This window comes from Bubalus bubalis, chromosome 4, assembly GCF_019923935.1.
Source record: "Bubalus bubalis isolate 160015118507 breed Murrah chromosome 4, NDDB_SH_1, whole genome shotgun sequence".
NCBI classification, from domain to species: Eukaryota; Metazoa; Chordata; class Mammalia; order Artiodactyla; family Bovidae; genus Bubalus; species Bubalus bubalis.
Window position 1 is genome coordinate 83733871 of NC_059160.1, and position 27929 is coordinate 83761799.

A 27929-nucleotide genomic window follows, 5' to 3' on the forward strand; every position below is an offset into this window, starting at 1 on the left:
CTTGACCTGCATACAGGTTTCTCAAGAGGCAGGTCAGGTGGTCTGGTATTCCCATCTCTTTAAAATTTTCCAGTTTGTTGTGATGAAGTCATGTATACATTGATACAAATAATAGGAAACCTGGGAGACATGGCAGAATTTTGGCTCCTGGCTTTATTTTGGCTTCCCAGCCTTCCCAATATGTATGGTTGTGGGAGGGCCAGTCCCTCCTGTCCCATCACCACCTATGATCAGGGAGCCAATGTCTGAGCCTCATATTGATCAGGATTGCTTGAAAAAATGGATCAGCCTCCAAGGGATTAGTCTTGACAGTTTAATTTTTCTTTTTCAGTTGGATCAATAGAATGCCCAACACTAAATTAAAACCTAGTTTAAAAGTATAAATGTTATTTTTTTAAAAGCTGGTGTCCATATAATAATGATGATGCAAAAAATTTAATAATAGTGATGATATTGTCATTCCAAAAGGAAATCAGCCCTGAGTATTCATTGGAGGGACTGAAGCGAAAGCTGAAGCTCCAATGCTTTGGCCACGCATTGGAAAAGGCTCTGATGTTGGGAAAGATTGAAGGAAAGAGGAGAAGGAGTAAGCAGAGGAAGAGATGGTTAGGTAGCATCACCGATTTAATGCACATGAGTTTGAGCAAACTCTGGGAGATGGTGGAGGACGTGGTCTGATTCTCGTTTCTTTCTAGAACCTTTTGAAATGTACATTATAATGCATATTATAATATACATGTTATACTTATAATGCATATTATGATTTTTAGTTTCACACACAATTATGTTTCAACTCACCATATTTGATTTTCTGTCAAACTCAATGAATCACAAATATTTTCTGTGTAAACACCTACTTCTAATAAGGAATGATAGCCATCTGTTCAATGTTTTTAAATTCTCTTAGTACACTGAAGTAAGGAGATTTGATCTGAATATTAATGAAATGGTGTCCTTAGGGTAGAAAAGTTTCATCATTTTATACTTATTATATAAAATTGTGTTTGTCTAACTAGAATAGCCTTCATCCCTAATGATATTCTGGTGTGTTTTGTTATATAATTTTCTTTGTTGGGGTCCTATTCATGGACTAATCCTCTAATTGTTGTTATTTTTATTCTGTTAGCATTTTAAAATCAGTAAATCTTAAAATATCATTTTCTTATAAACTATACATTTATACAAACCAGTCATGAATTCTTCATATACTTATTTTAGTCTTATTGGAAGTGAAGTTCAATTAATTTTAAGTGCTCTAATCCAATTTCATTTTACCCTTTATCCTCTTCTAGACCTAAGAAATAGAACATATTAATTGTCAAGTATGCTAATATTTAAAATGTTAAATATTAATGTTAAAGAATCTTATCAGTGTGTTACTTTGGGTTCATTTTATATATTAGAGAGGCATGCAATGATAGATAAAATATAATAAGTAATACTTTTTCTCTTAACAAGTAAGAGTGATTCCTTTTTTTAACCTAAAGACTTTTGAGTTAGCAGAGTTTGAACTAATCTCTCATTAACAAAACAGTCCTCGAGATAAAAGTCATGTAACCCACCCCTTTACCCCGTGCTTGACTAGCACCCATATCACCTTGTCTTCACTGGAGGAAAATTATTACCTCCTGTGAGAATCAATCCTGTAAGCTCTTCTGGCTATTACTCCAATATATGAAATGTTTGACAGTGAAGGAGATTTCCTAGAGATCATGTCTGACCTTAATTTTAAGGCCCACAGGAAATTTGGTGTTAGTCAAGTGATGGAGGAAGAAGAGTACCCAAGCAGAGTGTTCAGCATGAATGTAGGGAACTGATGTCTGTTTAGTATTGATGGAACTAGAGAGAAAGCTGGTGAGAGAGGAGAGATGAGCCTGGGTCAAGTCAAGCAGTGCCTTCTATACCAGGGTAAGGAATTGGAATTTTATTCTTTAGGTGAGGAGTGATCACTGAAAGATTTAAAGTGAAGGGGTAGTATGACCATAGTTATATTTTAGTTAGCTCTATTGTGGGTGGATTGAGATAGGAAAAGAGGCTGGAGTAAGGAAGATCAGTCAGATTTTTGGCACAGTCCCACTGCAACAAATTATGGCAGAAGAGCATGCTTTGAAGCTTATAAAATAATAAGACTGTTGATTGAAATGGAAGGTGTGCAGGAATCAAAAATCGAGAATGAATCTAACCTTGTCATTTTGAAAATGATAAGATGATGAAGTCAGAAGTAGGGGTGCATTTAGGGATGGGAAAGATCAGACTGGAGTCATAGGTAAACTGTGTGTTTGGACAAGAGGTGGAAATTTTGAATTCTTTTATTTTTTAATTAACTTACTTATTTTGTGTCTGTGCTGGGTCTTTCTTGCTGTGCTCAGACTCTCTCTAGTTGCAGCAGGCGGGGGCTACTCTTCCTTGTGGTGCACAAGCTTTCCAGTCTCAGTGGCTTCTCTTATTGCAGAGCACAGGCTCGAGATGAGTGAGCTTCAGTGGTGGTGGTGAAGGGGCTCGATATTTGGGCATGGGGGCTCAGGAGTGTGGTGCACGGGTTCAGTTGCCCCGTGGCATGTGAAATCTTTCCAGACTGGGGATTGAAACCATATCCCCTGCACTGGCAGGCAGATTCCTAGCCACTGGCCCACCACGGCATCCTGGATTCTTTCTTGTATACTGAGTTTGAATTGACAGTAGGACATCCAGGAATACAGCCGGTAGGTTGTTCTTCCAGTCTGAAGCTCAGGAGGAAAAGTCTATGCTGGAGATACTGGATATTAAACCCACAGAGTGGATGAGACTCTATAGGGATATGACGAAGGGAGAGACTGAAGACAGACCACGGGGAACATTGTTGTTTATGTGACAAGTGGGAGAGATGCCCCACAAATTGATGAGAATAAACAAGAAAGTAGAAAGAGCGCAAGGAATATTTGGTGTTTGGGAAATCAAAGAGGTAGAGTGTCAACAAGGACAGAGTGGATAACTGCTATGTAAGATGCAGCCTGTAAGTTAAAGGCCAGTATATTTCTACTATATTTGGCAATGGTGGGGACCACTAACATTCGCCAGAACAATTTCAATAGTGCTTGCATTGTATGTCCTCCTCATGAAGGGGACTGATGAAGATTACTCTCTTGAAGTCTGGATGAGAAGGGAAATTGAATGGATGGTAGTTCAAGGACATGAGGTCAAGAAAGCACTGTTTTTAGGATGGACTTAAGAAGCTTAAGAGGCAGAGGGAAGAGAACCCAGAGAGAGAGATTGGACACAAGAAGGAGAGAAAAGATGGTTGCTGAAGCAAGGCACCAAAACAGGGGAGCCTATGGTTTTATTTATTTATTTATTTTTTTAATTTTATTTTATTTTTAAACTTTACATAACTGTATTAGATTTGCCAAATATCAAAATGAATCCGCCACAGGTTTACATGTGTTCCCCATCCTGAACCCTCCTCCCTCCTCCCTCCCCATTCCATCCCTCTGGGTCGTCCCAGTGCACCAGCCCCAAGCATCCAGTATCGTGCATCGAACCTGGACTGGCAACTCATTTCATACATAATATTTTACATGTTTCAATGCCATTCTCCCAAATCTTCCCACCCTCTCCCTCTCCCACAGAGTCCATAAGACTGTTCTATACATCAGTGTCTCTTTTGCTGTCTCGTACACAGGGTTATTGTTACCATCTTTCTAAATTCCATATATATGCGTTAGTATACTGTATTGGTGTTTTTCTTTCTGGCTTACTTCACTCTGTATAATAGGCTCCAGTTTCATCCACCTCATTAGAACTGATTCAAATGTATTCTTTTTAATGGCTGAATAATACTCCATTGTGTATATGTACCACAGCTTTCTTATCCATTCATCTGCTGATGGACATCTAGGTTGCTTCCATGTCCTGGCTATTATAAACAGTGCTGCGATGAACATTGGGGTACTCGTGTCTCTTTCCCTTCTGGTTTTCTCAGTGTGTATGCCCAGCAGTGGGATTGCTGGATCATAAGGCATGTCTATTTCCAGTTTTTTAAGGAATCTCCACACTGTTCTCCATAGTGGCTGTACTAGTTTGCATTCCCACCAACAGTGTAAGAGGGTTCCCTTTTCTCCACACCCTCTCCAGCATTTATTACTTGTAGACTTTTGGATTGCAGCCATTCTGACTGGTGTGAAATGGTACCTCATAGTGGTTTTGATTTGCATTTCTCTGATAATGAGTGATGTTGAGCATCTTTTCATGTGTTTGTGAGCCATCTGTATGTCTTCTTTGGAGAAATGTCTATTTAGTTCTTTGGCCCATTTTTTGATTGGGTCATTTATTTTTCTGGAGTTGAGCTGTAGGAGTTGCTTGTATATTCTCGAGATTAGTTGTTTGTCAGTTGCTTCATTTGCTATTATCTTCTCCCATTCTGAAGGCTGTCTTTTCACCTTGCTAATAGTTTCCTTTGATGTGCAGAAGCTTTTAAGGTTAATTAGGTCCCATTTGTTTATTTTTGCTTTTATTTCCAATATTCTGGGAGGTGGGTCATAGAGGATCCTGCTGTGATGTATGTCAGAGAGTGTTTTGCCTATGTTCTCCTCTAGGAGTTTTATAGTTTCTGGTCTTACGTTTAGATCTTTAATCCATTTTGAGTTTATTTTTGTGTATGGTGTTAGAAAGTGTTCTAGTTTCATTCTTTTACAAGTGGTTGACCCGAGTTCCCAGCACCACTTGTTAAAGAGATTGTCTTTAATCCATTGTATATTCTTGCCTCCTTTGTCGAAGATAAGGTGTCCATATGTGCGTGGATTTATCTCTGGGCTTTCTATTTTGTTCCATTGATCTATATTTCTGTCTTTGTGCCAGTACCATACTGTCTTGATAACTGTGGCTTTGTAGTAGAGCCTGAAGTCAGGTAGGTTGATTCCTCCAGTTCCATTCTTCTTTCTCAAGATCGCTTTGGCTATTCGAGGTTTTTTGTTTTTCCATACAAATTGTGAAATTATTTGTTCTAGCTCTGTGAAGAATGCTGTTGGTAGCTTGATAGGGATTGCATTGAATCTATAGATTGCTTTGGGTAGTATACTCATTTTCACTACATTGATTCTTCCAATCCATGAACATGGTATATTTCTCCATCTGTTAGTGTCCTCTTTGATTTCTTTCACCAGTGTTTTATAGTTTTCTATATATAGGTCTTTAGATTCTTTAGGTAGATATATTCCTAAGTATTTTATTCTTTCCGTTGCAATGGTGAATGGAATTGTTTCCTTAATTTCTCTTTCTGTTTTCTCATTATTAGTGTATAGGAATGCAAGGGATTTCTGTGTGTTGATTTTATATCCTGCAACTTTACTATAGTCATTGATTAGTTCTAGTAATTTTCTGGTGGAGTCTTTAGGGTTTTCTATGTAGAGGATCATGTCATCTGCAAACAGTGAGAGCTTTACTTCTTCTTTTCCAATTTGGATTCCTTTTATTTCTTTTTCTGCTCTGATTGCTGTGGCCAAAACTTCCAAAACTATGTTGAATAGTAATGGTGAAAGTGGGCACCCTTGTCTTGTTCCTGACTTTAGAGGAAATGCTTTCAATTTTTCACCATTGAGGATAATGTTTGCTGTGGGTTTGTCATATATAGCTTTGATTATGTTGAGGTATGTTCCTTCTATTCCTGCTTTCTGGAGAGTTTTTATCATAAATGGATGTTGAATTTTGTCAAAGGCTTTCTCTGCATCTATTGAGATAATCATATGGTTTTTATTTTTCAATTTGTTAATGTGGTGTATTACATTGATTGATTTGCAGATATTGAAGAATCCTTGTATCCCTGGGATAAGCCCACTTGGTCATGGTGTATGATCTTTTTAATGTGTTGTTGGATTCTGATTGCTAGAATTTTGTTAAGGATTTTTGCATCTATGTTCATCAGTGATATTGGCCTGTAGTTTTCTTTTTTTGTGGGATCTTTGTCAGGTTTTGGTATTAGGGTGATGGTGGCCTCATAGAATGAGTTTGGAAGTTTACCATCCTCTGCAATTTTCTGGAAGAGTTTGAGCAGGATAGGTGTTAGCTCTTCTCTAAATTTTTGGTAGAATTCAGCTGTGAAGCCGTCTGGACCTGGGCTTTTGTTTGCTGGAAGATTTTTTATTACAGTTTCAATTTCCGTGCTTGTGATGGGTCTGTTAAGATTTTCTATTTCTTCCTGATCGAGTTTTGGAAAGTTGTACTTTTCTAAGAATTTGTCCATTTCTTCCTCGTTGTCCATTTTATTGGCATATAATTGTTGATAGTAGTCTCTTATGATCCTTTGTATTTCTGTGTTGTCTGTTGTGATCTCTCCATTTTCATTTCTAATTTTATTGATTTGATTTTTCTCCCTTTGTTTCTTGATGAGTCTGGCTAATGGTTTGTCAATTTTATTTATCTTTTCAAAGAACCATCTTTTGGTTTTGTTGATTTTTGCTATGGTCTCTTTTGTTTCTTTCGCATTTATTTCTGCTCTAATTTTTAAGATTTCTTTCCTTCTACTAACCCTGGGGTTCTTCATTTCTTCCTTTTCTAGTTGCTTTAGGTGTAGAGTTAGGTTATTTATTTGACTTTTTTCTTGTTTCTTGAGGTGTGCCTGTATTGCTATGAACTTTCCCCTTAGGACTGCTTTTACCGTGTCCCACAGGTTTTGGGTTGTTGTGTTTTCATTTTCATTCGTTTCTATGCAAATTTTGATTTCTTTTTTGATTTCTTCTGTGATTTGTTGGTTATTCAGCAGCGTGTTGTTCAGCCTCCATATGTTGGATTTTTTAATAGTTTTTCTCCTGTAATTGAGATCTAATCTTACTGCATTGTGGTCAGAAAAGATGCTTGGAATGATTTCTATTTTTTTGAATTTACCAAGGCTAGCTTTATGGCCCAGGATGTGATCTATCCTGGAGAAGGTTCCATGTGCGCTTGAGAAGAAGGTGAAATTCATTGTTTTGGGATGAAATGTCCTATAGATATCAATTAGGTCTAACTGGTCTATTGTATCGTTTAAAGTTTGTGTTTCCTTGTTAATTTTCTGTTTAGTTGATCTATCCATAGGTGTGAGTGGGGTATTAAAGTCTCCCACTATTATTGTGTTATTGTTAATTTCTTCTTTCATACTTGTTAGCATTTGTCTTACATACTGCGGTGCTCCCGTGTTGGGTGCATATATATTTATAATTGTTATATCTTCTTCTTGGATTGATCCTTTGATCATTATGTAGTGACCATCTTTGTCTCTTTTCACAGTCTTTGTTTTAAAGTCTATTTTATCTGATATGAGTATTGCTACTCCTGCTTTCTTTTGGTCCCTATTCGCATGGAAAATCTTTTTCCAGCCCTTCACTTTCAGTCTGTATGTGTCCCCTGTTTTGAGGTGGGTCTCTTGTAGACAACATATGCAGGGGTCTTGTTTTTGTATCCATTCAGCCAGTCTTTGTCTTTTGGTTGGGGCATTCAACCCATTTACGTTTAAGGTAATTACTGATAAGTATGACCCCGTTGCCATTTACTTTATTGTTTTGGGTTCGAATTTATACACAATTTTTGTGTTTCCTGTCTAGAGAATATCCTTTAGTATTTGTTGGAGAGCTGGTTTGGTGGTGCAGAATTCTCTCAGGTTTTGCTTGTCTGAAAAGCTTTTGATTTCTCCTTCATACTTGAATGAGATCCTTGCTGGGTACAATAATCTGGGCTGTAGGTTATTTTCTTTCATCATTTTAAGTATGTCTTGCCATTCCCTCCTGGCTTGAAGAGTTTCTATTGAAAGATCAGCTGTTATCCTTATGGGAATTCCCTTGTGTGTTATTTGTTGTTTTTCCCTTGCTGCTTTTAATATTTGTTCTTTGTGTTTGATCTTTGTTAATTTGATTACTATGTATCTTGGGGTGTTTCGCCTTGGGTTTATCCTGTTTGGGACTCTCTGGGTTTCTTGGACTTGGGTGATTATTTCCTTCCCCATTTTAGGGAAGTTTTCAACTATTATCTCCTCAAGTATTTTCTCATGGTCTTTCTTTTTGTCTTCTTCTTCTGGGATCCCTATGATTCGAATGTTGTAGCGTTTAATATTGTCCTGGAGGTCTCTGAGATTGTCCTCATTTCTTTTAATTCGTTTTTCTTTTATCCTCTCTGATTCATTTATTTCTACCATTCTATCTTCTAATTCACTAATCCTATCTTCTGCCTCTGTTATTCTACTATTTGTTGCCTCCAGAGTGTTTTTAATTTCACTTATTGCATTATTCATTATATATTGACTCTTTTTTATTTCTTCTAAGTCCTTGTTAAACCTTTCTTGCATCTTCTCAATCCTTGCCTCCAGGCTATTTATCTGTGATTCCATTTTAATTTCAAGATTTTGGATCAATTTCACTATCATTATTCGGAATTCTTTATCAGGTAGATTCCCTATCTCTTCCTCTTTTGTTTGGTTTGGTGGGCATTTGTCCTGTTCCTTTATCTGCTGGCTATTCCTCTGTCTCTTCATCTTGTTTAAATTGCTGAGTTTGGGGTGTCCTTTCTGTATTCTGGCAGTTTGTGGAGTTCTCTTTATTGTGGCATTTCCTCGCTGTGTGTGGGTTTGTACAGGTGGCTTGTCAAGGTTTCCTGGTTAGGGAAGCTTGTGTCGATGTTCTAGTGGATGGAGCTGTATTTCTTCTCTCTGGAGTGTAATGAAATGTCCAGTAATGAGTTATGAGATGTCTATGGTTTTGGGGTGACTTTGGGCAGCCTGTATCTTGAAGCTCAGGGCTGTGTTCCTTTGTTGCTGGAGAATTTGCTTGTTATGTCTTTCCCTGGAACTTGTTGGCCCTTGTGTGGTGCTTGGTTTCAGTGTCGGTATGGAGGCGTTTGATGAGCTCCTGTCAATTAATGTTCCTTGGAGTCAGGAGTTCCCTGGAGTCAGGGATTGGACTTAAGCCTCCTACTTCCAGTTATCGGTCTTAATTTTACAGTAGTTTCAAAACTTCTCCTTCTATACAGCACCACTGATAAAACATCTACGTTAAAGATGAAAAGTTTCTCTACTGTGAGGGTCACTCAGAGAGGTTCACAGCGTTACATGGAGAAGAGAAGAGGGAGGAGGGAGTTAGAGGTGACCCAAATGAGATGAGGTGGAATCAATAGTGGAGAGAGTGGGCTAGCCAGTAGTCACTTCCTTATGTGCACTCCACAACTGGACCGCTCAGAGATGTTCACGGAGTTATACAGGGAAGAGAAGAAGGAGGCAGGAGACAGAGGTGGCCAGAAGGATAAAAGGGGGAAATGAAAAGGCGGGAGACATATCCAGCCAGTAATCAGTTCCTTAAGTGTTCTCCACCGTCTGGAACACACAGAAATTCACAGAGTTGGGTAGAGTAGAGAGGGGTTAGGGAGGAGATACAGGTGACCTGGTGGAGAAAATGGAGAGTCCAAAGGGAGAGAGAGCAGTCAAGCCAGTAATCTCGTACACTAGTGAAAAATGGGTCCTGAAGATTGGGTTCTTAAAGGTACAAAGTTGGTAACAAATACATAAAAACAAAAATTAGAAATCTAGAGTAGAGTTTGGAATTTCAAAAATGCGATGTTAATGAAAAGGAGAAGGAAAAGAAAGAGAGAAAAAACGAACAAAGAAAAACAAACAAGGTCGTGAAAGTAATAAAGAAACTACAGGTACAAAATTGATAACTAATACCAAACAGCAAAAATTAAAAATCTAGAGTAGAGTTTGGAATTTCAAAAATACAACGTTAAAAAAAAAAAAAAAGAAGAAGAAGAATAAAAATAAAGAGAGAAAACAAACAAACCAACAAAAACACTGTCGCAAAAATTATAAAGAAAATACAGGTACAAAATTGATATCAAATACCAAAAAGCATAAATTAAAAATCTTGAGTAGAGTTTGGAATTGCAGATATACGATGTTATATAAAAGAAGAAGAGAGAGAAACAGAGGAAAAAAAAAGTCACAGCAATTATGAAAAAAACTATAGGTACAAAATTGATAACATATATCAAAAGGCTAAAATTAAAAATCTAGAGTAGAGTTTGGAATTTCAAAAATGCAATGTTAAAGAAAAGAAGAAAAAGAAAAAAGAAAAAAAACAAAAAACAAACAAAAAAAAAACCACGGTCAAAAAATTATAAAATATATATATGAAGTTTGCTGAAGAAGAAAAAAAAAAATAGGGTCTTTTTTTTTTTTTTTTTTTTGCAAAGTAATAGTTATAAAAGTGAAAATTAAAGGACAATAGAGGACTTAAAAAATTTTTTTTTATTAAAAAAAAAAGAAAGAAAGAAAGATTGATCGTAAAAATAGTAAAAATATATCTAGGTCTTTCTCTGGTTTTGTTGTGAGTATTGTGGGTTCAGTTCATTTTTGGCAGTTCCTTAGTCCGACTTATATTTCTCAAGATCTATAGGCCCCTTCCTATGTAATCCGTAGTAACCACAGGGTTTTAATCTATGGCCTGTAGCTTCCAAGGCGTTTCCCTCTGTTATAGCTTCTTCTGTTTGCTGGTCTCTTCAGTGTCTGGTTCCCGCCCTGACACAAAGGGGACGGTGGAGGACCCTATTTTTTTTTTTTTTTTTTTTTAATTTAGGCTCACTTGTTCAGCCGCGCTGTGGGGAGGGAGGGAGGGATGCTGCAAACAGATAACACTGGCGTGCGCTCGCAGTGCCTCGGCCACACTGGGTCTGCCCCCGCTCACGGCGCGTGTAACCTCCCTGCCCACACTGCTTGGGCTCTAGGTTGTTCCGCCGGGAACAATCAGAGGCCGGCCCTGGACTGAGCTCCCAGGTCCAAGCCGCTCAGGTTCAGGCACTCGGGTAGTCCTCAGAGGCGCAGACTCGGTTGGGCCTGCGTTTTGTGTTCTTCCCAGGTCGAGCAGCTCAGGTGATGAGGTGTTTGGTGGGCGCCAATGCTGCGACTTATCGCCTCCCCGCCACTCGGTTATCTGGGTGTAAAACCGGCGCACCTTCTCAGGCAGATGTTGACCGTCCAGACCCCCAAGAAGTTTTAGTTAGCAAAGAAGCCTGCTTACAGTTTTATAGATAGTGTCTCTCTGGGGCTGCGATTGCCCCCTTCCGGCTCTGGCTGCCTGTCACCGGAGGGGGAAGGTCTGCAGCCGGCTATCTCTGTTCAGTCCTTTGTTCTGTGCGCGGGCCTGGCGGTGTCTTAGGTTAGGGCTGGCTTTTCGCGTGGTAGATATCCCACAGTCTGGTTTGCTAGCCCAAATTATTTCGCTCAGATAGCGCTCAGGACATTCGGCCCAATTCTTACTCTAAGGGACACAGCCCGCGCCTTACTTCCCTGCCCAGCCCCCGCTTGCTAATGCCGTGTGCAGGCGTCTGCGCTGCTTCTCCGCTGGGGGAGTTACCGTAGGGCTCACAATCCGCGATTTTTAATTGTTTATTTTTTTTTTTCCCCTCCCTTTTATGTTGCCCTCTGTGCTTCCAAAGCTCGGCACAGATTCGGCAGTGAGAGGGTTTCCTGGTGTTTGGAAACTTCTCTCTTTTTAAGACTCCCTTCCCGGGACGGAACTCCGTCCCTCCCTCTTTGTCTCTTTTTTTGTCTTTTATATTTTTTCCTACCTCCTTTCGAAGAGTTGGGCTGCTTTTCTGGGTGCCTGATGTCCTCTGCCGGCATTCAGAAGTTGTTTTGTGGAATTTACTCGACGTTTAAATGCTCTTTTGATGAATTTGTGGGGGAGAAAGTGTTCTCCCCGTCCTACTCCTCCGCCATCTTGGCTCCTCCTCCGAGCCTATGGTTTTAAAAGCACATGCGATGTTTTTGCAGGAAGAGCACAGAAAAATACAAAAGAAGATAGTAGGAATAGCAGAGAAAGTGGATAAGTGGATGGATGTACATGAGTGGGAAGAAAGTTGAAGGAAGTCATATTTAGTGGTAGTGATATTTTCTTGAGGTTGAGACTAAGGCCACATTCTGAGAGTGAAAGAGGCTTAGTAGGAGCTTTGAAGTGTAATTTAAAATGGATGTATTAATGTGCAGTGCTGTGGTAACAGCAGAGGTTGGAGATCTTGATTATGTAGTAGTGCATCAGCCCATTTGTGTAGCTTTTCCCACAGAAGTTTACTGAAATTGGAGAAAGCAAATTGTAGCTCTGAGTCAGAGTTGGGGTTTTGTTGGGCAAATATAAAATAAATCTAGGGTGCACACTAAGCAAGGGTGCTAGGAAAAAGAAAGTATGATAAGGAAACAGGAGTTTAATGCTGAATAGGAGGAAATGGTCTCAGGACATGGTTAACTGATGAGGAGAAACTGGGGAGGAGGTGAAGCTTAAAGAACTATAGGGCTCCACAGGGCTCAAAAGGTGGGTGTAGTAGACACCAGACTTACAAAGACAGAGGGTTTTTAGTTGTATGGTGGAATGTTGTTTGCTCATTTGTTTGTGTGTCCCTTCCTTTTTTAATCTATTGGACAAATATTTATTATTTAAAACACGCTGTGTGTCAGTGCCATGGAGACACCAGTGCTGAGGAGGACAAGCATGGTCCTCACGGTGTTGCAGCTTATACACAGGTGTGGTGCGTGCACCGCAGACAGGAAGCTGCACAGTCCTGGGCATTAGGTTTTCTGAGGTTGTGTTATCTGAGATGACTACATCATCACTAACAAGATGTGTTTCCCTGCATATTTTACTTGTAGAATTTTTTGGAGGACTTGAGAGCAGGTCTTAATTTTCCTTCCAGAATCTGCCCATCAGTATTTCATCCAACAAAAATATTTTACCGTGTGTTCTGCTGAATACTGGGGACATAAAGAAAGAAAAAGAAATAAAGATTCCACAACTTGGACCATTATAAACCCCATTCTTTCTTACCTTCTCAGAGCCTTTGATTCACTGGTCATCTTGTATCTGGTAAGACAACACTAGCTGCAGTAATAAAATCCTACAAAATATACAATGACTATATCTCAGTTGAATTTCTCACTCATATAAAGCCCACAACATGGCAGATACTTCTGTCTGAAGCAGTGATTCAAGGACCCATGGACTTTTCATGCAGGGCTCCCTTTTTCAACCTGTTTGCAATACTTGCCTTGCATTTGTGGATCAGTGTAACGCTAGGGAACTAATTTTATCTGGCTCTGGGAGTGAAGCATGTGACATAGGCTTAGCTAATCATTGCTTTTCATAATTCTGGCTATGGTGATTGGTTCAGGATCCAAACAAGCCCAGGTAGAGTTAATCATATGACTTTCTTAAGAAATGCTCCCACAAATCATTTCTCCATAGACAAAAATGAGGACACATTCCTCAGGATTGCTACAGTCTTTTTAAGATTACAAAAATTATGTGCAAAGGTGTTGGAGGAGCTGGTTAAGATGGGACCCCACCCTGAAGAAAGAGCTGGGAAACAGAGATAAATCAAGCCTTGGTCCATATTGTTTGAGTGCTGGATTAAGCCTTTCTTGAAGTCATATTATTGTTTAGTTAGTTAAACTAAATCTACATTATTTTCTAAACATTTATAGTAAGGAGAAAATTATTTTTTGTTCAGGGAACAAATATCTTTTTTTCAGAAAATATAAGAAGCCATAAAGATCAACTTATTATCATTTAAGCTGATACTAGTTTTCTGTTTTATTTATTTAAAGTTTACAATGATATCTATTTAACATATGTTTTGTAACACCATTTTTGGAGTACATAAGAAGCCCAGGTATTCTGAGTGATAAAAAGCAAGGGTTTGGAACCATTGTTTTTGTTACTGGCAACATAAAATATTCTTACTGTTATGTAGAATGCCTGCTGTGCTGACTTTGACTGAGTTTTGTCTGCACCAAATTAAATATATTCCTTTAAATAACTGCAAATTATATTTATGTATATGTGTATACATTAAGTAGTTGCACATAGACATATGTATGTAATTGACACATTGTATATAGGAGATTTTGGAGCAGAAGACTTAATGAATAGTAGTGTTAGCTTCAGTTTGGCATCTTCTTGTGGAAAGTGCCTCCTTTCATATTTCCTGGTCAGAGTAGTATGTGTAATGCCACATTTTCTCCTCTAAATTAAATATCTTGCTCAGACTTCCTACTTACTGAGGTGAACAGAGAGTACAAAATTGGTAATTTTCAGAGCATCTTTTTTATCTCTAAAATTCAAAGCAGTCCCAAGGCTTATTGGGTGCTGGAAATAAATCCTTGAGTATGCATTAACCTGAGCTTCCCCTCTACTATTGCTGCTTGGGTGATGGTCTTTGGCACAATGATGCCATCTAAAAGAGAATAGGTTTTGCAACCTCAGGAACTTCCTGGTGAAATCTGAAACTGGCCCTGTACAAGGAGGGAGGGAACAAACCAAAGCATGAAGCAGACTGCTTCAGACTGATAGGCTTAGCAAGCAAAGGAACTTATGTGTGAGGCTTGTCTCTAGTGGTCGCAAGACAGTAGATCTCTGCATCTACACACCAGAATCAGAGGTCTTCAATGGGTTCAGTCACATAGTCCATCCTGATGGTCTCAAAAACACATTTCTCTCTTAAGACTGCGTTCTTGGAAATGGTTCCCGTTAGGGGAACAGTGTGGGCTTCCCCAGTGGCTCAACAGTAAAGAGTCTGCTTGCAGTGCAGGAGCCGAAGGAGATGCAGGTTCAGTCCCTGGGTTGCGAAGACCCTTTGGAGGAGGAAATGGCAACACACTCTGTATTCCTGCCTGGAGAATCCCAAGGACAGAGGAGCCTGACAGGTTACAGTCAGTGGGGTCGCAAAGAGTTGGACACGACTGAAGCGACTTAGCATACAAGCACAGGGAACCAGTGGGCAGTGTTTATCCCAAGTCCAGGAATGGGGGTGAGGAACCTCTCATTGCCCCAGTTCTGTTCCTGGGTCAGCCAGCTGTCATGCCCTCTTGATGACCTCCACCAACAGACTGCTGGAATCCTACCCAGGTTGCTGTGTTCCTGATGAAAGCGGGTGACTGCTCTTCTGGTTGTTCTTCCCCTGAGGCTCAGTATCTTTACTTGAATTCCAAGGCCATGACCCTTGATACTTTGGCCTTCACCAGCATCCATGGACTCAAACCCAAATGAGGTTTTGCCACCTTGGAGACCAGAATCTTTGTATCCTCTCTGAATCTAGAAGCCCTCCCCTCAACCTTGCTTCAACAACTTCCCAGGAGTACCCCCATCTCTTAACTGGAAGCACACATGCTTCTAGTCCTTCTCCTCTGAGGTTGTTTAGTTTATTCCTTTGTTCAAGGTCTCCGGCTGAAAACTGCTTCTAAAGAAAAGGGACCCAGAACTTAGCATCAAAGTCTGGCTGTGAGGTAAAGAGCAAATGTTCCTTTTTATTCTTTTGCTGATGAGAACACAGCAGCAAAAGAAGCCAAGAAACAAAGTAGTTTCTCCCTAATTCTCTTACACCTATCTACTTCCATCTTCCACAATTAGTGTGAGCCATCATATATTTTAAAATTAGCTTTTAGGTCATTATCCTTGTTAGAATTTTATGAATCTTAGTGGTTCTAAACCTACTGTATCTCCAGGAAAGATTCTGAGATTCTAGGCTGTTTCAGTACTTTACACCAACATTTGTAACAATCACTGTGCCCTCCAACCCTCTCTTCTAATGCATGGGCTTGTGTACCACTTTAATGCTGCCAATAGTTTTAAGATTTGTTTTCCAATTACCTTGACCATATCAAAGGTGATGGCCCATACAGTCCAAGACACATTTTATTAGTAACATAAATATACACTAAGATTTACAAATATACATATGATTAAAATAAAAGTCATTTATCACTTTGTCAGTGATATATCCCTCTTAGTGATGTCTTTTATTTCAGTTGACTGTTTTCACTCAGGTATCTCCCTGAATCTCCTCTAAAGAAGAGTGTTAAAAAATTCTGAATTCTTTTACCTATAAGAAAGGTGGCATATAACTTATTATCCAAACCAATGCACTTCAAAAAGGAAGGGGACTCTCTTAATAATTATGCCAGGACAACAATCACAGGCCACTGCTGTCCCAGGGAAAACAAATGTGTGAGTGGTCACACCACAGGGTGGAGATAGTTCACTTTCATGTGACATCCTTAGGTAACTGTGAGGTTCCTGGTTTCATTAAATTGATGGGGAGCCAGCTGATGAGTCTGTGTATATATATTTCTAGCATTAGGATGGTCACTCAACGAGTTAACCTTGAAGTAGCTTATGGGAATTTTTTTTTTTTTTTAGTATGATTTGACTCAACATTTGGGTCACTCTGGTTCTGGCCTTAATATATTGAAGCTCTTTTATTGTGTGTTTCAAGTGAATTGCAAGTCATGTTAACCTGCCATTTCATTATAATGGCTCTAATGACTGAAATTAGTGCCAGGCAATGAGTTCGGCAATGACAGCATAAATGATCCTGGCACATCTCTCATTTTACTAACTCTATTATTTCAGTCGTCATGTACAGTTAACCCACTGTATTTTATTTGTAAAGCACTCTTGAGTCACCAGCATTGTTATTTGACTTTTAAAGTATATCCATTAGTGAAATTTTTGGCATATGCATATGTTAAGAAAGAAATTCACATTTTAATTTCAAAGAACTCTAATTTCTGGTCTTAGCAGTTCTTCATCATATCAACTGCTGAATTAAATAAATAGATCAAGGCCGAAGGACTTGCAGCAAAGGGAACACTGAGTCCATCAGTCTAAAATAAGATTTTCATTAACTACTCAAATGACGGTTAACTTTGAACATCTTCCTGCCTTGCTCACAGCTATACCTCTAGCACCTTGATCCACAGCTGGCATGTAAAAAAACACACATTCAATATTTGTTTAAAGAATGAATGATATTCTTTGCAGTTTGCTTTAAGATGTTTATGGCGTGGATTTTTCACTCTCAAGCATTCTCTGTTTAATTATCTATTTATAATATTCCCAACAAGGTGTTGTGTGGAGACTTGCAATTCCCTCGATTTCTATAATTATTGATTCAATTATCACAAGTTGTATAAGGCTGTAATTTGCAGCATCAGTATCCTTTGCTTCAGTAGAACATTTTCCACATTCTTCTCTCAATTATAATTCACTTTCCCTCTGACTTTCAGATTTGTCCTTTGCTTTTCTTGTACAGGCCAAGAAACCAGATGAGGTAACCAAAGCTCCCATATTTGCTCCATTTAAAGTTTTAGCTGGGGTACTGTTTCTGTTCGGAAAAGGCAATGGCACCCCACTCCTGCACTCTTGCCTGGAGTGGTTTCCAAATGAAATCTAAAGTGCTATTTTAATAACAGAAAGGGATGAGGGAAAATTAGTTAAATCCTAAAAGATGGTTTCTTCCTATGCTCAGAAGCTTATGTGAGAGCTACTGTCTGTCCCTAGAGAGATATTTTCCAGATGGAAATATACATATTTTCTCCATAGCTTTGACATATCATCAAAAAGAAATGTTTTCTCTCATGAGAAATTTTATTGTAAGATTTCAGACCTACCCTATTTTAATTGTAGTTCCTATATGTGCATCATCTTCTTTCTCATTATTTGGATAAACTTCCTCTTAGGAGAAACCAGGATGGCCTGTGTTTATTTTTTCTTAATCTTGTTGTTTTTTTAATCTTCCTCACCTTTCAGGATATGAGTGCTCTCAGTTCTCTTTATCATAAATCAAAATATTTATCTGGCCTATTTATGATACCAGTAGTTTTTACTTTAGTATTCATCTTAATACATTTTCCTCCTTGAAGTATTTGCATTTTAACATTTTTTTCTTTTTTTTATTAAAGTGTGGTTGATGTAGAGTATTATATGTTATAGGTATAAAATGTAGTGTTTCACAATGTTTAAAGGTTATACTCCACTTACGGATGTTATAAAATGTTGGGTACATTCCCTGTGTTGTACAGTATATCCTGTAGCTTATTTTATACATAATAGTTTGTACCTCTTAATCCCTCCCCTTTCCTTCTCCTCACTGGTGACTACTAGTTTGTTCTATCTGTGGGTCTGCTTTTTTCATTGTTATTATGTTTACTAGGTTGTTTTATTTTTTAGACTCTACATATAACTGATTTCATACAGTATTTATCTTTTGGTCTAACTTTTATTTAGTGTAATACCCTCCAAGTTCATCCATGTTTTTGCAAATGGCAAAATTTCATTCTTCATTATGGCCTTATTCCTTTGTGTGTGTGTGTGTGTGTGTGTATTCATATGTTGATGGACACTTAGGATTTTTCCATATCTTAACAATTGCAAATAATGTTACTATGAACATTGGGATTCATGTATTATGTTTTTGAATTAGTGTTTTTTGGCTCATTTGGTTGTATACCCAGGAGTGGAATTGCTGAGTCAAATGGTAGTTCTATTTTTAGTTTTTTGAGAAACCTCCATCCTGTTTTCCATAGTGGCTGTACTAGTTTACATTCCCACCAGTAGTGTAAAGGGGTTCCCTTTTCTCCACATCCCTGCCAGCATTTGTAATTTGTCTTCTTTTTAATAATAGCCATTGTGATAGATGGGAGATGATATCTCATTTTAGTTTTGACTTGCATTTCCCTGATGATAAGTGATACTGAGCAGTTTTTCATGTGTCTGTTGGCTATCTGCCTGTCTTCTTTGGAAAAATATCTATTCAGGTGTTCTGCCTGTTTTTAAATCAGGTTATTTATTTATTAATTTTTGATGTCCACTTGTTTGAGCTGTTTATGTATTTTGGATATTAACTCACTGTCAGTCATATCATTTGCAAATGTTTTCTCCCAAGTTGTCATTTTGTTTTGGTGGTGGTTACCTTTGGCTCGGTCAGTTAAGATTCCACCTGTAATACAGGAGATCTGGATTCGATCCCTGGGTCTGGAAGATCCCCTGAAGACGGAAACAGCAACCCACTCCAGGATTCTTGCCTGGGAAATCCCAGGGACATAGGAGCCTAACAGGCTGTGGGGTCACAAGAGTCGGACACGACATAGTGACTGCACCACCACCACCTTTTATCTGTGCAAAAGCTTTTAACTTTAATTAGGTCCCATTTTTTATTTTTGTTTTTATTTCCTTCACTTTAAGAGACACATCCAAAATTGCTACAATTTTAGTCAAACAGTATTCTGCCTGTGCTTTCCTTTAGGAGTTTTATGGTTTCCAGCTCCACATATTGATCTTTAATCCATTTTGAGGTTACTTCTGTGTACGGTGTTAGGGAGTGTTCTGATTTCATTCTTTTATGTGTAGGTATCCAGTTTTCCAGACACCACTTATTGAAGAGACTGTCTTTTCTCCATTGTGTGGTCTTGCCTCCTTTGCCATAGATTAATAGACCATTCTCTCCATTTTTAGTAATTATCTTTGTAAGTGAATATTAGGCATGGTTAGAAATCATGTTTTGCTGGGAACCACACTGACTCCATAACACGTGTACATGCTACCAGACCCCACACACCACACACGCTTGTGCACCAGCCTGTGTGTGGAATGGATATTTTAGGTACGAGTAAGGCTATTAAGGAGAAGGCAATGGCACCCCACTCCAGTACTCTTGCCTGGAAAATCCCATGGATGGAGGAGCCTGGTAGGCTGTTGTCTTGGGGTCGCACAGAGTCGTACACGACTGAAGCAACTTAGCAGCAGCAGCAGCAAAGCTAATAAGCCTTCTGACTCTTATGATAGAGACTTCATTTTTACCGTTCACATTTTCATGTACTTTATCATAAGTGAAGTTTGCCTATCATCTGACCAGTACTGGGAATGGGCCTGTGGGAACAAAAGGGAATTAAGAATTTATGTAACATCTTTACCATTTGCCTTACTTAAGTAGTTTCAGTAAATGAACCAAAAACATATTTCTGAAATAAAAAATATAAGGTAAGTGTTCTAATTAATCTTATTTTCATGCCAGCATAATGAGTGCTCTCTGCACACTAGATTTTCATGCTAGTATTTGCTCTAGGATGATGAGGTGGAGATTGTCTTGGACTTCATCATTTATTTACAAAAGAGCAATAAGGATCTTAGGTAGTAGTTTCTCCTGTAAGACAAGTGCTAGGGGCAAAGACTTCAGAATATTAGTGAGATAAAAGAAATTAACTAAAATAAAACAATGCTGCATGTATTTTGAGTTGCAATGTACACTGATATCCAATAATAATTATATTGCAGGTCAGTTGCTCCGGTTAAAAATGTTTCGTGAGGATCATGGATCATGGATGACAATGTTCTTCAGCACAATTCTCTTTCTCTTCATCTTTTCTCACATATACAACACGATTCTTCTAATGGATGGGACAATGGGGTAGGTTATCTTTCCCCTTTCTCCTGTGGTGAGTGTTATATTTGAAACTCGTAGGAATTCAATAATTTTTTAGTTTGTGGTAGCCTGAATCTTCATTACAAATATTCTATCTTAAAAGATATTTATGAATTTTTCTTACTTAAGACATTTAGAGTCTTTTCTCCAAGAAGCTTATAGCATTTTATAATACTTATATTGTGTCCCTTATTCTTTAGGTCTTCTCTTGGGGTAGTTTGAGAGCAGGCAGTCATCTTACTATAGTGACAGAGTATGAGAATCAGGAAATCTTGACTTGTTTATAGTTACACAATCAGTAGAACTGTGCTGAAATGAAGGTCTCCACGTTTACAATTTCAGTGCTCTACAATACATGGCTAAAAAAAAGTTTTTTATACTGGTGGCATTTTTTTTTTTTTTAACTCTGTGGCAGTTCCAACAGAGAGACCTTTGTTATAAATGGGCCATTTTAAAAGTGGGCCACTCTGTATTAAGTCCAGGGTTGTAATCTATACTTATCAAATCACTAATCAAATCACCATGGCATGAAGATGTGTTAACAGGTAGATTGTAGATTTTTTTACACTTCTCCAATTATTGGTTTGCTCTTTTTAAGTTTTAAGGGCACAATACAAGGAGAATGGCTTAATTTACAGCGTTAAGAATTAGATTAGTGACAATAAGAAACCACCTTAGATATTTGTTGTACACTGAAACAGTTCCTAAGGAAAGTTTTGATCTATTCTCCCCGATAGATTGGAAAGCCAGCTAATACCCTTTTCTTCTAAATTTAGTAAAAGCACTTCTGTCGACCAGTTCTATAGTGCAATTGTTTTGATGTTATGTATAGATTTTAGCCACCACTCTTCAATGCTGAGACAGATAGCTCAATTAAAACTTTATTAGTTTTTCCCCACACCATTAAAGGAGATGAATAGTCAAGGAAAAGCAGGTATTTCACAAGATTTATACTTTAGTCCATACTCACAAGTGGTAAATTCAAGAATGTGATTGTTTAATAGATCAAACACTCAGGCTTTAGGAAGCTATTAAAACCCATCATATGTTAGTTATTTCTTGGGCTTCAAATGATGCCATTCCTACTGGGTCTATTTTTAAATAGCAGAATTGCAGATTCTAACCCAAGGCTAGTCAGAATAAGCCTCAGCCTTAGAACAGTACCTGTGTAATGAAACGGGTAATGGTGTTCTTGGAATTACCTAACACAGCTGAAAGTCTCTGAATGGATATATGTATATGTATGGCTGAGTCCCTTCACTGTTCTCCTGAAACTGTCACAATATTGTTAGTTAATTGGCTAACCCCAATACAAAATAAGTTAAAAAAAAAAAGTCTGAGGAGAATTGTGCATTCTCATCCCTGGGGCCAGAAGTGGAGGGGATCCAGGTAAAACTTACTCTTTCTAAGCTGTTGCTGGAAATAAAATATTAAATACCATTTGTATGTAAAATATATCCTTTGATTAGAAGTTGACTTTTCATTTGATTCTACTCTTTTTTTTAAAATGGAACTAAATGAGGTCTGTGATAATCAGAAGTGCTTATTCTGAAGAAAGAAGCAGATTTAAAAGTAGTAAATGCAGCTATGCAGATTCTCTGGCACATTGTAAAGCACTCCATAGCTAATAATAAAGCTAATTTTAGTGAGAGCTAGCAAGAACTGACCATTCAGTAACAGACCTGAATTGTTTCAGACCTCACAAGGCCCCTCTGAAATAGGTATTTTTTATTATCTCCATTTTACAGATCAAGAAACTGAGGACCAGAGAGTTTTCATCACTCAAGCAATAATAGAGAAGGTGTTGAGCCATTAACTAGTGAATTCTAGTAATACAGCCTGCCCTAAGGTTAGCACACATTTGAGGGATGGTTGATCCTATTGTTCCAACACCAAATGGAACCTTTCTTTGTATTTTTATTATTCAAACTGAATTTGAAAATTGAAAGAAGTAGTAGGTATGTGCAGGAAGAGAATAGAATTTTTTATATGTAGCTATCTAAGTAAAATGGAAGGTGATTGTCTTTTATTCTCAGACTAAATATAGTATTTCATATTCTTCTGTAATTCTTGAACTCTTCACCAATAGGCTGCATCTTTGTTGAAAAGGATCTTTTCTTGAGAGGACATTTTTAATGGTACCACTGAAAAAGAAGTCCAACCAAAGGAAAAATGGTTTATTTCTGCAGATTAAAAAATTAAATCTCCATTTATAAAAGATGCATTATTAATTATTTTGACACATGTCATTTGAACTAGTGAGTGCTTTAATGTAGGACTGCAAACCTTGAGGAAAATCAGTTCTCAGAGCGGGTGGATACCACTGTGCCTTTGAGGTAGATGCTGCATGTTATCTGAGGCATTGCTTCTCCTGTTTAAGGCAGGGAATGATGGAGCCAGAGGGTACAGGAAGGATAGCAGGCTCACAGATATTATGATTGACAGATTTTCTATCAGAGGATTGCTGGTGGTAGAGAGGAATTCAGGATTCTTTACCCTGTATCTGATTTACATTGAGGATTCCTATGTGTACTGGTCTTTTTTTTTTTTTTTTTAAACTTTACATAATTGTATTAGTTTTGCCAAATAGCAAAATGAATCCGCCACAGGTATACATGTGTACTGGTCTTTAGATCTTTCTAGGAATATTGGTTTAGAACCATTCCAAAGAGGACTTCAAGGATTTTCTATGAAGGCTAAACTTTTGTTGATGTAGTTTAGAACTCCTTTCTAGAACAGAAGCTGTTAGGCCTACAAAGAGTGAATTTAGGATTTAAGACAGGAAAAAAAGATGTTTCCCTAGAATGATTTGCTTTTTTCCTCCTCCCCCCACCCCAATTTTAGAATTGATTGTAAATTTAGGCTCAACCAGAGTCCCTTGATGCCCTGTTACCAAGAACAAAATCCCTAGATTTAACTGATCAGAACTTCAATAGTTTTAGCCACAGCTTACTTGATAAGAGTCAAGTTGCCTGCTTCTAGAGTTCTGATTGCAATGAATTCCCTGAGGTATATATATATACTCACTCATGGCTTCAGCTGCCTGTGGGGAGCTAAGCTGAGAGGCGATGAGATGAAGGGGGTAAGAGGAGAGTTAGAGATGGGCTAAAGGGACCCAGGTTCAGACAACCCCTATTCCTCTTATCTTTGATTATTCTGCTTCCACCGCTCTGTACCTCCTGCCGCCAAAGTGCTGCTGTCGTAACCTCTTTATTCTTTAAGTCACCAAGACGAAACTAAGTTCATCTTCCATTAATGTGTGAGACTGTAGGTGAGGGTTCTGCTGCAGAGAAGGCTCTCAGCCTGGGCAGAGTTTTACATCTAGACATTCTATAAACAATTTCCTTTTTACAAGGTGGCCGACTAGCTAACCTGAAACCTCTCCTCCTAAAAGACATTTAGAGAGGCTTAAAAATACAGCCTTAGACTTTCCCCCCTCTCATTTCATATTATTTGTTTATTTTTATTTTTTATATGTGATTAACACTGACTGATTGAAATATAATTGGTGGATAATATTATATCAGTTTCAGATGTACTGCCTAAATGATTTGGCATTTGCATACATTATGAAATGATCACCATGATAAGTCTAGTAACATCTGTCCCCATATAGAGTTATTACAGTATTATTGACCATATTCCTTATGCTTTATATTACATATTTGTGGCATATTTATTTTATAACTGGAAGTTTGTACCTCTTAATCTCCTTCATCTATTTCAATCCCATCATCTCCCTCCCCTCTGACAAACACCTATTGTTTTCTCTGTAACTGTCTTCACTTTATTTTCCTGTGTCTCTGTTTTGTTTTTTAGATTGCACATAAAAGTGAGATCATTCAGTGTTTTACTTTCTGTGACTCATTTCCCATAGTGCAATACCCTCTAGATCCATCCATTTTGTTGCGGTGGCAAAGTTCCATTTATTTTATTAAGATTACTATTCCATTGTATATATAATACCACATCTTCTTTATCAATTCATATGTGGATGGTTATTTAGGTTCTTTCCATATTTTGGCTATTATGAATAATGTTAGGCAATGAATATAGGGGTGCATGCTGCTGCTGCTGCTAAGTCACTTCAGTCGTGTCTGACTCGGTGTGACCCCATAGATGGCAGCCCACCAGGCTCCCCCGTCCCTGGGATTCTCCAGGCAAGAACACTGGAGTGGGTTGCCATTTCCTTCTCCAATGCACGAAAGTGAAAAGTGAAAGGGAAGTCGCTCAGTCGTGTCCGACTCGTAGCGACCCCATGACTGCAGCCTACCAGGCTCCTCCGTCCATGGAATTTTCCAGGCAAGAGTACTGGAGTGGGGTGCCATTGCCTTCTCTGATAGGGGTGCATATGTCTTTTCAAATTAGTGTTTTTATTTTTGGGGTATAGATACCCAGAAGTAAAAACACTAGATCATATGGTAGTTCTAGTTTTATTTATTTTGAGGAGCCTCCATACTGTTTTCCATTGTGGCACCAATTTACGTTCCCACCAACAGTGCACAAGCGTTCTCATCACTTCCTCATCAACACTTTATTGTCTTTTTGATGATAGCCATTCTGACAGGTGTGAGATGGTATCTCATTGTGGTTTTTATTTGTGTTTCTCTGATGATTAATGATGTTGAGCATCTTTTCACATGCCTATTGGTCATCTGTGTGTCTTTAGAGACCAAATGTGTATTCTGGTCCTTTGGCCATTGTTAAATCTTTTTTTTTTTTTAATGTTGAGTTAAATGAGTTCTTTGTATATTTTGAATATTGACCCTTTATCAAATATATCATTTGCACATATCTTCTCCTGTTAAGTAGGTGGCCTTTTCATTTTGTTGATAGTTTCCTTCCCTGTACAAAAGTTTCATAGTTTGATGTAGTCCCATTTGTTTATTTTCACTTTTGTTTCCCTTGCCTGAGGAGACAAATCCAAAAAAATATTGCTAAGACTTATATAAACGAACATACTGCCTATGTTTTTTTCTGGGAGTTTTATGGTCTCAGGTCTTACACTTAAGTCCTTAATCCATTTTGAGTTTTTGTGTATGGTTTGGGAAAGTAGTCCTCTTTTATTTTTTTGCTTGTAGCTGTCCAGTTTTCCCCTCGCCCGGATAGACTCTTTATAAATGCATAGTTGAGCTTACCCAAAGATAAAGAAAAACCCTGAGGCCAATAATGAAGAAGGATCTGAACACCAAGACAGTGAGTCTATGAAGTGACACTGAGGCAGTGACTTAAGGACTTGAGTTTTAACTTTCATGTTGGGATTAGAAACAAGGGACTTGGGTCGTATAAGTGAGAAACTGAAATGGAATCCTCCACGTTAGATGGTCCTGCAAGCTGCCTCTGAGAAAAAGGATGGGCTGGGAACACATAACCACTGGCACAGGGAACATCTAGGAAGTTTGATTTAGAGCAGGCCTTGGGTGGAACACAGAAAATCTTCCAAGAACTCATAGCCACAGGTGTGATTTATGGTTTTCACCTACATTTTCTTTTGGATTTAGAACACCCGCCAAATCTCCCTGGCTGCTCTTTTCTCCCAGTTTGAAGTTTCTGCTTCTCTCTGGAGCACCTCCCCACCCCCAAAAAACTTCCAGAATGCTTCTGTTTGCTTATACAGAGCAATTTAATTCCCTCTCTTCTCAAATTGTGTCCACTTTGATTTACTGGGGCTTTTCGTTTCATAACCAAAATCATACTGCTACATGTTCCAATCAAGAGAACCAATACTCTAAGATGAATGCTGTCGGTCTCAGAAATGAAGGGGCTGCGGCCATGGCATTGTGCCGTGTTTTAAAAATAGCAATTATCCTTTCTCCTTTCGTTCAGCTGTGTGTTTAATTAACTATCTCTTGGGAGAGAAACACAAAGATGCTCAAAGAAAAAGGGGCAGAGCAATCAACCAAGTTAAAATTAAGGTTATGTAGTAATCACATTCCACGGTGTGCTGCCTTCTTTACGTACGAGACTAAAGCCTCAAGGCAGTGAGACACAGATATGAAAGAAACAGGAAACCATTTTCTCCTGGAGTTATAGGACTTGATTAAAAATGATTCCAAATGAATCTCTCTCCAATATTTTAAATTGCTTATGTTCATTAGGTGTGTCAAAGCCAATCTATTAGAAATTCTCTGTGGGCAGAAATGGAGGGCTGTGTTCCCGGTCCAGACTGAGGGCCTCACTAGTAGAAACTGAGTCATGTAGGGCTGGAAAGGGTTTTCGGTGTTTGGACACTTCAAACCCCTTTTAATGTTGTCTTTCTGAAGAGCTTACTCATGGAATTTTTTTAGAATGGAAACTATTAAGCCCTAATTTAGGGAATGATTACCTGGTCTTTTCAGACCCCTCAAAGGCTAACACATGTGTTGCTATTCAGTCGCTCAGTCCAACTCTTTGTGACCCCATGAACTACAGCATGCCGGGCTTCTCTGTCCTTCACTATCTCCCAGAGTTTGCTCAGACTCATGTCCAATGAGTTGGTGATGCCATCCAACCATCTCATCCTCTGTCAACCCTTTCTCCTCTTGCCTATATGACTATATGAACTCTTGACTACATGAACCTTTGTCTATAAAGCGATGTCTCTGCTTTTTAATACACTATTTAGGTTTGTCATAGCTTTTCTTCCACATGTATAAGGTGGAAGAAATGAACTGGTGGGAAAGCAAAGCATTTGCACCAAGATTGAGGCTTATCTGGACTCCAAAAATCACTGCAGATGATGACTACAGCCATGAAATTAAAAGACACTTGCTCCTTGGAAGAAAAGCTATGACCAGCCTAGACAGCATATTAAAAAGCAGAGGCATTACTTTGCCAGCAAAGGTCTGTCTAGTCAAAGCTATGGTTTTTCCAGTAGTCATATATGGATGTGAGAGTTGGTCTATAAAGAAAGCTGAGCACTGAAGAATTGATGCTTTTGAACTGTGTTGTTGAAGACTCTTGAGAGTTCCTTGGACTGCAAGGAGATCCAGCCAGTCTATCCTAGAGGAAATGAGTCCTGAATATTCATTGGAAGGACTGATGCTGAAGCTGAAACTCCAATACTTTGGCCACCTGATGCGAAGAACTGACTCATTTGAAAAGACCCTGATGCTGGGAAAGATTGAAGGCGGAAGAAGGGGAGGACAGAGGATGAGATGTGGATGGCATCACTGACTCTATGGACATGAGTTTTGAGTAAGCTCCAGGAATTGGTGATGGAGCGGGAGGCCTGGTATGCTGCAGTCCATGGGGTTGCCAAGAGTCGGACATGCCTGAGTGACTGAACTGAGCTGAGACAGTGCACTAAGTCGTGTCCGACTCTTGTGACCCTATGGACTGTAGCCTGCCAGGCTCCTCTGTCTATGGTATTCTCCAGGCGAGAATACTGGAGTGGGTTTCCATTTCTTTAAGGCTTATATATAAAAAGATTCCAAAAAGGACCACTTGATGGCAGCAAAGGGCATGTTTTCATCGCTCACTGCCTGTTTTCAATGTATCTCAAGCAGGTTTACTCCTTTGAAAAGAAGTCTCCTCCCCCTTCTGAATTTTTGAAACTTGGTGTTGAAATATTTGCCCTCTCAGTGGTTAATGGCCATTTTAAGAAATCCACATAGTGAGCTCTCTTATAAGTACCTATTTTGTGATGTGTTTGGCCCCTTTTATGTTCTAAAGCAGGTTTAAATATAATGCATATTAAACATTTCTATGAA

General features: G+C 38.6%; 1 protein-coding gene across 6 annotated transcripts in view; it reads left to right on the forward strand.

Annotated features, from left to right (window-relative positions):
- TMEM117 (transmembrane protein 117) overlaps nt 1–27929 on the forward strand; it is a 649146-nt gene that overhangs the window by 126056 nt on the left and 495161 nt on the right. For all 6 annotated transcript variants that reach the window (XM_044941660.2, XM_025284014.3, XM_044941658.2 and 3 more), the window contains one exon: nt 20091–20223. In XM_044941660.2, coding sequence (XP_044797595.1) covers nt 20091–20223 — 133 coding nt within the window. The remainder of the gene's footprint in view (nt 1–20090; nt 20224–27929) is intronic.